Here is a 10,614-nt window from a genome sequence, read left to right on the forward strand (position 1 = left end):
GCAGGCAGAGGGTTACGGAGGTTTAGGTTTATTATTATTTATGTTTCATATCTGTTATCGGGCAGTGAGCCGAGGAACTCCAGACAGAAGCAGAAACCACATGAAGCATCAGATCAACATTATTATATTAATGTGAAATAAAAACTAAAGACAGGGTTCATACACATTCTGACCAAAGGATTTACATGACCGTAAAACACATTTACATAAAGGTTGACCATATTTCTATGACTTTAAACCATATTCATGACTTTAAACCATATTTCCATGACTTTAAACTATATTCATGACTTTAAACCATATTTCTATGACTTTAAACCATATTTCCATGACTTTAAAACCATATTTCCATGACTTTAAACCATATTTCCATGACTTTAAACCATATTTCCATGACTTTAAACCATATTTCCATGACTTTAAACCAAATGTTCATGAGCAAACATTGTGTGAAATGTGTGTGTAAACAGTAAAAAGCGATAAAATGTAGTATTTAAACTAACAATGAGGATTCAAAGCATACAGTAAACCTTTGAATGAGAGACAATAGTTTGATTAAAAGAATAAACATTCATATAAATTCCATGACTTTTCCAGGTTCTTCATGACCGTAAGAAGCATGAAAAAGCACAAAAAATGCACAAGATAATGTTTAAGTTAAGCTCGTTTAGACTTTAAGAGACATCAGAGGCTATATTAAATGTTTCCTGGAGTCTAAAAGCGACGCCCGGCTCTGCTTTCAGTCCATGGAAATAGATGAAGCTCACACGGGATCCCTCCCGGCCTCGTCACGCAGACTTATGAAACATCTTCCTCATCTCTGCGTGAGGGAGACCAACCAGCGACTCAACGGCAACTGATAGTTTCCCCCTCATTCACACCAGAGAGGAGGATCTCCGTCACACAACGGAAAACCAGGAGGTCCTGAAACGCAACACTGGCTGGATTAGCACACGCTTCCTGGTACAGCGACCTCCCGGGGCCCCGAATGCCTCATACAGTAGCAGGTCACCTGACCTAACTGAAGGGAAGTGTCTTAATAAGGGCATGTGGAGGGTCAGGGAGGAGGAGGAGGAGGAGGAGGAGGAGGAGGAGGAGGAGGAGGAGGAGGAGGAGCGTCAGTGTTTCCGTGATGTCCTTTCTGACACATCAGAACACAGACTTCTCTGCACTGAAACCCAACAAACCCTCGACTCCTAAAGCACGTGTTGCAGCTGTCCAGATACACACACACACACACACACACACACACACACACACACACACACACACACACACACACACACACACACACACACGCTCACACTCTCTCTCTGCTGCTAAAGTTGCTCAACGTGCTCTGAAGCGTTTTGCTGCCATCATATTTTATAACATGTATGTATATATATATATATATTAATACTTTAGCATTTACCTCCTTTTTTGCACATTTTTGTATTTATTTAAATTTGTAAGATTGTCATTGTTGACTGAACACACGTCAGCAGTCGACTCACTCCACCTCATGTCACATCAAAAAGAACAATGCACGCCATTGTTCTCGTGTCTTTACCGTGGTTATGTAGCGGGAGTGGAACTCAGGCGCGTCCTTCAGGAACGTGAGGCCGGGATGCGTATCCACGATGTCCTGATGCAGCACAGAGAGGAGAGGAGGAGTTAGTGTCACTTAAAAACATATTTTTATTCCATAACAGAAGCAGAAAAATGAATTAAACTCATCTTAAACAGAAAAAAACTGCTTTTTCTCCAAATGAGGCTCCAAAATGTGTTCAACACGGACTCAAAACACGTTTCATGCGGTCTGAAAATACGTTTCATGCGGTCTGAAAATACGTTTAATAAGGTCTGAAAATATGTTTAATAAGGTCTGAAAATATGTTTAATAAGGTCTGAAAATACATTTAATAAGTTGAAAGTAGTTTTCCTTCCTTTTTCTAGCCAAAACACAGAGTACTGGCTGTACTCTTGCGTCATCGTAATCAAATCAGACAAACGGGTGAATCGCGTAGCGGCGTTCCACACGAGGCTTTGTGGTGAACGCTCACCTGCAGCAGAGGGATGAAGTCCTCCTGCTCCAGGTAGCTGCAGCTGGGTTTGGCGAGCAGCGAGATGAACCTGGAGGCGTCATCGTGGCAGCTGTGCAACAACCTGCAGGGGAGGAGAGAGGCGGCGTTTAATAGAGGCGCTAAAATATAATATGCAAATGTTCCTTCAATAGGAGGAGCGCCGGCTTACTTCCTCCAGGTGGCGATGAAGGAGTGAACCGACACGAAGCCCGTCCTCTCGCCGCCCGCCGAGGAGAACATGGGACCCTTCCAGTAGAGCGGACAGCCGCAAGCCTGCAGAGGAAGACGAGCAACATAGAAATATATAAGTGATCCATGTATGATGGGCCGTGATGGATCGTTCTGCTCTCCTCGCTGCCGGCGACCCGCTGACCTTTGCGATCTTGCCCATTTCATAAATGTCCGCCTTCTCCTCGTCGAACTCGGTGAAGGCCGCCTCGATGGCGGCGATGGCGGCGTCGTGGTTGGCGGGCGGGCCGGCGGCGGGGAGCCCGCGGGGGAAGTAGAACCTGGGAATGTTGACGGCCGGCGGACGAGGAGGAGGAAGAGGAGGAGGAGGAGGAGGAGGGGTCACCACCGCCGGAGCCGGAGGAGGGCTGGGGGAGCGCGGCGCCGGGGTCGGGGAGGCGGGGGAGGGGGAGAGGGCCGGGACCGGTGGAGGTGTGCCGGGCTTCTTCTCCGGTTTGGACTGGACCTGGAGAGAGAGAGAGAGAGAGAGAGAGAGAGAGAGAGCGAGAGAGAGAGAGAGAGAGAGAGAGAGAGAGAGAGAGAGAGAGAGAGAGGGGCGATCACGTTGGGAAAAGACGAGCTCGCTCCATCGAAAAAGGTATAAAAATTTCTGACAGTGTTCATACACATGCTGACCAATGGATTCCCATGACTTTAAACCACATTTTAACAGCTTTAAACCATATTCCCATGACATAAAACCATATTTCCATGACTTTAAACCAAATTTTCAAGACTTTAAACCAAATTTCTATAAATTCTTCATGCGCAAACATGTAGTGAAATCTGTGTGTAAACATGACAAAGTGAAACAAAGTAGTATTTAAACTCACAATGAGGATTATCAGAAGCAGAGCTACATTGTTGCATCACGTCGTGAATACAATGTGACAGATATCTGCATCAAAATGTATCGATTGCCTCAAATTCATGATTCCACAACAGTTTTCATGGGAGTAAACAAAGTGAAGCAGCTTTTCCCAGAACTGAAAACAAGACACGACTTTGCTTCATGGACGAGAGAAGAGTCTTTCAACCTTTTCTGGAGGAACACCAACAACCAAAAACATCTACAGAACGTCTCATTGTAGCATAACACATCAGATACGGTGAGTGTTGCGCTGCCTGCTGGCAGGAGAGAGTATTTCAGTCAATATGTTGTAAACTCAGACGCACAACAATGGAAGTTATTTACCGACTGGACATTTTCCCTATAGCACACATGACGATCTCTCATGACAGTGTTTTAAAAATCACTGGACTTGAGGGATAATGGATCCATTAAAAGATGAAATATGTAAAAACAATGAGAGACTTTCATGGTCAGCACTTTGCAAACACAACGCAAAGAAGAGCTCCAGGTGGCACAAGACTGCGACAGGTACGACTGTTTTGGGCGTAAATGTAAATTGTCGGAGTCTCCGGCGGCATTAAAGGTAAAAAAAGAGCTAAAGTGGTAGCAACAGTTGAGCGTCACGATGGTTTGGACACAATCCAGGATGCACAAGACAACAACGATGGAGCCGGAGCTCCCCTCATGCCCGGTGTGTGTGAGGGCCTTCTTCTTCTTCTATGGATACTGAACGGGACAGCTGTAGCCCCCCCCTCCTCTTCCTCCTCCTCCTCCTCTTCCTCCCCTCCACACTCTCCTTCACAGAGTTCATTCTATCACTCTATTAATATCTCGCTGGTATCCGCCTGAAAATAGTTTGCCGTCCCTGGCGCGTATGAGAGCAACAAGACGAATCTACTGTATGCGTGTGTGTGTGTGTGTGTGTAGTTTATAAACATCTGTGAACATGTGTCTGTAGAAAAGAGAAAGAAAGAAATAATGGATTTCCATGACTTTAAACCAAATTTCTATGACTTTTCCATGATTTTTGACTAATTTCTATGACAAACATTGTGTGAAATGTGTGTGTGAACAGTAAGAAGTGATAAAATGTAGTATTTAAACTAACAATGAGGATTCAAAGCATACAGTAAACCTTAAATGACTCAAATGAATGAGAGACAATAGTTTGATTAACAGAATAAACATTTATATAGATGCCTGTATGAATGCTGCTGATGTTTTGAGCCTCTTTCTTTTAAAAGCAGATTCATTATTTAAACTAAATGAACGTCATGAACACATGAATATAACACATTTACACAACTTTGAGGGGATTTTATGTTTTTCAAGGGACTTTTCCAGGCCTGGAAATAACCTTACCAAATTTCCATGACCGTACAAACCCAGTATATAAGTATATATTTAGGAGTATGTATATTTTTAGTCTCGGTGTCTCTGAATCTGCGTCCGTCCGCCTCCTCGCACCGACTGACCTGCTGCTGCTGCTGCTGCTGCTGGAAGGACTTGATTCTCTTCTTGAAGCGCGACGGCAGGACAAAGTCACACCCCCTGGCCAGAAACGCCAGCTCGCCCCGCAGGTCGGGGTCCTGCCGCAGCGACGGCGCCTCCTTGATGATCATGGCGGGGGCCGAGACGCGAAACCCCCGACCGGACACGGCCGCTACCGACACGCCGACCACGAGCGGGCTGACGGAAACCTCAAAATAAAAATAAAAAAGTCCAACCGACAGTTCGGATGTCCTGGAACCACAGAGACGGCCGCCGGGGGACGCGCTGGTGTGAGTTTCAGGTAAAGGAAGACGACCTTCGACGGCTCAGGCGAGCTGCCAGAGCGGCGTGCGGCGGGGCGGCGATCCAGTGGCGCCTCTCTGCAGAGAGACGATCCTCAAGGCTCCAGGCCGGGAGGCAGAACCATGGTACTCGGCCGACCGGAGACCCCAAACAGCAGCTTCTCTCTGGGCTGGAAAGCCCTCCGACGCGCCCCCACCACCCCCACCCTCCCTCCTCCACCACCACCCCCACCCTCTGGATGGAGGTGTACGTATTCGGGGCAGTCTCGCTGGTGCCTGCAGCTCCAAGCTGGGCTCTGACAAACTGCACTGAGAAACATGAGCCATGCCGGGGGCTGCAACACACACACACACACACACACACACACACACACACACACACACACACACACACACGGCTTACCGGCTGTCCTCAGCATGGGGGGGGGGGGTGTTGCATATCTGTGCAGTGTTTTCAGGACCGGAGCCTTTAAGTGACTAAAGTTAGCTGATGGGAAGCGACGAAAGCAAGTCAGCGCTTTGAGGTCAGAGGGCAGGACGAGTACTGGGATGGAGAGAATTATATATATATATATATATATATATATATATATATATATATATATATATATATATATATATATAAATATTGGTTGATATTTAATAATTCAGCTGTTTTTTTTTACATAGAAACTTAAAAAGCTGCTCTGTCACTCTTGATAAGAGCTGAACATAACAATTATTATTATTACTGATTGTTTTTTCTATAATTAATTAAGCCATTACTCTACAAAATTAAATAAAATGCTCATCCAACCCTGAAATTATTATCTTATTATCGCCGACGTCTTCCAATTGCTGTTTTCTTTCCAAAATAGTTGCCGATTGCTAATTTATTTCATTATAAAATCAACAATAAGATGACGTTCACATCTATATAAATCCTCATGTTTGAAAACCTGTAAACCAGGAAATTGATCATTAAACTGTTTGAATAAATCACTTAGAACTGAAGTCACACTGACAGTGTGTTAATAATAATAATAATAATGATAATAATAATAATGATAATAATAATAATAATAATAATAATAAGCTTAATAGCTGATTAATAGTGAGTATTTATAGCGACGTGAACACACTGCCAAAGCAACACCCTCCATCTGCCGGCCTGACCTTTCTCCCAGCGCCACCAGATCAGACCAGTACTCCAGTACACCAGTAAACCAGTACTCCAGTACACCAGTACTCTAGTACACCAGTACTCTAGTACACCAGTACTCCGGTACACTAGTACTCCAGTAAACCAGTACACCAGTACACCAGTACTCCAGTACACCAGTAAACCAGTACACTAGTACTCCAGTAAACCAGTAAACCAGTACACCAGTACTCCAGTACACCAGTAAACCAGTACACCAGTACACTAGTACTCCAGTACACTAGTACTCCAGTACACTAGTACTCCAGTACACTAGTACTCCAGTAAACCAGTACTCCAGTACTCCAGTACTCCAGTACTCCAGTAAACCTCTCACCAGCCTGAAGCCTGACGGTGCAACGAGGTCGGGGGGGATCTCTTCGGGCGGAGGGGGCGTGGCCTATTTTCAAGTCCCTCCAAGACTAAAAGACGCTTCACCCCCGAATGTCTGACATGCAAAACTGTGAATGTCTCAGAGTTTGTTGACTCAGGAGACACAGACTCCTCCACCGAGGATGTTTGTGCCCTCTAGTGCTAAATACTGAGCTGCAGGAGCGAATAGGAGTCGGACAGACGGACGAATCGGAGTGGAAACACGAACCGCTGTTGGGTGAAATGGTTTTGACTTGCAAACTAAAAATAGCATTTTTATCCACGACGGCAACACGTTAGTTTCCAGCTGGTCCAATGACTCGTTTTCTATATTTCTCATAATTTTCTCTTTTGGTTCTTTTGAAGGATTCAAGTCAGCAGGAAGTGAAGGCAACAGAGAGACAGGGACCTTCAAAATAAAACAGGAAACCAAAACAGAAGGACCCGTGACAGCTCCTCCTCTGGCGCGTCCTGTTGTTTCCTCATGCAGTCGCCCTCAAACTGTGTGAAGTCATTGCGTGTTAACAACAGATGAGCAACAACTCTCTGACGCTCGTGACGATGAGTTCCTCCTTTCCACCGAAAAATATCTGAGTCACCCGGAGACGCTTTTTATTTTATTTTTATTAGGGAAACTCCTCTCGGCTCCCTGGACGCCGGACCCCACTGAATTCTTTGGAACAACTGGACTATGTACTGAGGCCAAGGTCACATACCGCTCCCACACACACACACACACACACACACGCGCGCGCACACACACACACACACACACACACACACACACACACACACACACACATCTTTTGGACCACTTCTCACCTTTATTATCACATTTCACAATCACTATCGACCACGATCCCACAAGTGCCATCTCACAAAACCTGTCATGTCATGTTGAATCCCTCCCTCCTCCCTCCTTCCTCCTTCCCTCCAACCTTCCTTCCTTCCTTTCCTCCCTCCTCTCTCCTCTCTCCCTCCCCCATTCAGTCCGATCAGTGAAAATGTTGTTCCACGCACTTTCTCTGCACCGCCACGTCAGATGTAGCGATGCACTTCAGAGATCATAAATCTCTGTATAAAGAGATCTGTGTGTGTGTGTGTGTGTGTGTGTGTGTGTGTGTGTGTGTGTGTGTGTGTGTGTGTGTGTGTGTGTGTGTGTAAAGAGAGCCAGGACAGATGCCATGGAGCAGCTGTGTGCTCTTTTCCTCTCTGACTGACAGTCGGTGTAACGCTGCCCTCTCAAATAAAAAAAAAATAAAAAAAAGGCCTCCGCTCGGCTCTAAAACCAGCCGCCGCTAAACAGAGAAATCAATAAAAGCGATCACATCCATCAGGACGGGAGGACGGACGGTGTAAAAGATTCCTGGACGCAGCTGCAGTCCGCTGAGTGGACTTTAACCGACATGAAGAGACGAGCTGGTGAGGAACAAGACGACGCTGGAGAAAAATAAAATACTGACATGAGACACAGAGACTTATACACTGCTTCCTCTAAGATGCTCACCGAGCGAGAGAAGAGGGAGGGAAGAGGGAGAGAAGAGGGAGAGAAGAGGGAGAGAAGAGGGAGAGAAGAGAGAGAGAAGAGGGAGAGAAGAGGGAAAGAAGAGGGAAAGAAGAGGGAGAGAAAAGGGAGAGAAAATAGAAAGAAGAGGGAGAGAAGAGGGAGAGAAGAGGGAGAGAAGAGGGAGAGAAGAGGGAGAGAAGAGGCCGGCGGAGGGAAAGAAGAGGAATGTGGAAGAGAGGGCGAGTGAAGGAGGAAATGAGGGGATGACGAGGCAACAGGTGGACGCAGTGTGTTTAATGTGAAGTCTGCGACCACAACACGGCTCTGAGGCAGCAGGTGAGGCAGCGGGTGAGGCAGCGGGTGAGGCAGCAGGTGAGGCAGCAGGTGAGGCAGCGGGTGAGGCAGCAGGTGAGGCAGCGGGTGAGGCAGCAGGTGAGGCAGCAGGTGAGGCAGCGGGTGAGGCAGCGGGTGAGGCAGCAGGTGAGGCAGCGGGTGAGGCAGCAGGTGAGGCAGCGGGTGAGGCAGCAGGTGAGGCAGCAGGTGAGGCAGCAGGTGAGGCAGCAGGTGAGGCAGCAGGTGAGGCAGCAGGTGAGGCAGCAGGTGAGGCAGCGGGTGAGGCAGCAGGTGAGGCAGCGGGTGAGGCAGCAGAGGACCAGGGGTCCAAAGACAAGTGTCACACCTGAACACACGCCCTCCTGAAAGGGTTTAATTAGCACACGAGCACCTCAACATGTGTCCAATCTGTCAGGCATATCGTGTGTGTGTGTGTGTGTGTGTGTGTGTGTGTGTGTGTGTGTGTGTGTGTGTGTGTGTCTCGATGGATTCAGTTAACAGGAATCTTCCAGCTTCTTCCTGTCTTTTGGAGAAGTTGAATAGTGTGAACATAACAACTTCCTAAACACACACACACACACACACACACACACACACACACACACACGTTAAAATTGGCAGTCTGCTGTGTGTAAAATTATCTGTGTATATATAGCCACCACGCTTCATGTTTATTTATGCTTCAGGCACCGGGCAGACTTCACATTTGCAACACACACACACACACACACACACACACACACACACACACACACACACACACACACACACACACACACACACACACACACACACACACACACACACACACACACACTTAAATGTGTAATCTGATTAAATAGCAAAAGTATGTTGACTTGTTTTCCACCATTTTAAAAATATTTTTAATTGATTAAATAATTCATTAAAATGTATTTATTTAGTATGAACATATATTAATTATTAATATTATTAATTATTAATATTAGTGTGCTCATTAGTGCATGTTGTTGTGCACATCAGCATTATGTATTTTAATGGGATGTTATTTTAAATAGCTGCAGTGAAACCAGCGGTCCACTGGGACGAATAAAGTTTAAGCTTGAACCTGATAGCAGTGAAACAAGCCCCTCCTCCTGTGTGATCACACACACACACACACACACACACACACACACACACACACACACACACACACACACACACACACACACACACACACACACTTCAGACCGGGCCTGCCAAATGCCATCTCCATGGCAATAACCCTTTCCCTGGATTGAGGCGGGTGGAATCCTGCAGCAGGAAACACAGTTCACATGGCAGCTCCATTCTTTATTCCCGGTCTCACTTCCTCTTAAGGCCCCACACACACACACACACACACACACACACACACACACACACACACACACACACACACACACACACACTAGCCCTGGGAACCTCCTCTCTAAACTTGCAGAGAACGAACCGAGTTGAAGTGCTGCGTCCGTGATGGATGAAGCGAGTCAGTGATCGTCACCTCGCATCCGCATCACAGGACGACTCCAGAGGTAATGACTCAGCTGCTGTGGAGCGGAGGAGGAGGAGGAGGAGGAGGAAGAGGAAGAGGATGTCTTGTAATAAAAAATAAAAAAAATGTCACAAGCTAAAGTACCGCAGCAGCCAACTGGGCCCCAGAATAAAACACTAATAAAATGTCACCAGAAGTCACTCTGCCTCCACCTGTCGGTTTGATTCGACGCTCGGTCGCTTGAAGCAACAACTGCAGCACTTTTACCGTTTACATCCACCAACAGACGTGTGAGGAAGCAAACGTGACCTTTGGTTGTTGTCGGGAAGCTAGCAGGGAGCTAGCAGCAGCGCTAGCAGCAGCGCTAGCAGGCTAAAGCGAGGACACCCACCGAAGGTAGTAGCGGCTTGTAACCCGACTTTTATCGTACAACTCGAGTTTTTCTACACGTTTTACTTTTACCCCTGTGTACTGGAAGTACTTGTGTATTTTTACTCAATAAATGACTGAATAAAAAAAACAAAAGTACCGTAAAAAAGTCGGGTTACAAGCCGCTCCTACCTTCGATTGGGTGTCCCCCGCTGTAGCAAGCTAGCGCAGCTGCTAGCTGCACGCTAGCTGCTACTGCTTGCTTCCCGCTACCCGAGTCGGGCGTCGACCTGAGGCTACCTTCGAGTGTTGTCGGGGAGCTAGCCGGGAGCTAGCAGCAGCGCTAGCAGCAGCACTAGCTGGCTACAGCGTGTAGCTAACGGGGACACCCACTGAAGGCAGTAGCGGCTTGCAACCC

General features: G+C 46.8%; 1 protein-coding gene across 4 annotated transcripts in view; it reads right to left on the reverse strand.

Moving 5' to 3' along the window:
• ppp2r3a (protein phosphatase 2, regulatory subunit B'', alpha) overlaps positions 1-10,614 on the reverse strand; it is a 52,379-nt gene that overhangs the window by 4,150 nt on the left and 37,615 nt on the right. For 3 of the 4 annotated variants that reach the window (XM_068580045.1, XM_068580047.1, XM_068580046.1), the window contains exons 3-6: positions 2,440-2,760; positions 2,236-2,339; positions 2,046-2,148; positions 1,553-1,627 (exon numbers count right to left, since the gene is read on the reverse strand). In XM_068580045.1, the coding sequence (XP_068436146.1) occupies positions 1,553-1,627; positions 2,046-2,148; positions 2,236-2,339; positions 2,440-2,760 (603 nt within the window). Of the gene's footprint in view, positions 1-1,552; positions 1,628-2,045; positions 2,149-2,235; positions 2,340-2,439; positions 2,761-4,622; positions 5,100-10,614 lie in introns of those variants that run through there. The other variant, XM_068580048.1, reaches the window with a different exon arrangement.

This window comes from Clinocottus analis, unplaced genomic scaffold (assembly GCF_023055335.1).
Source record: "Clinocottus analis isolate CAN_PGR_092001 unplaced genomic scaffold, fCliAna1.0.p SCAF_17, whole genome shotgun sequence".
In the NCBI taxonomy this organism is placed as follows: Eukaryota; Metazoa; Chordata; class Actinopteri; order Perciformes; family Cottidae; genus Clinocottus; species Clinocottus analis.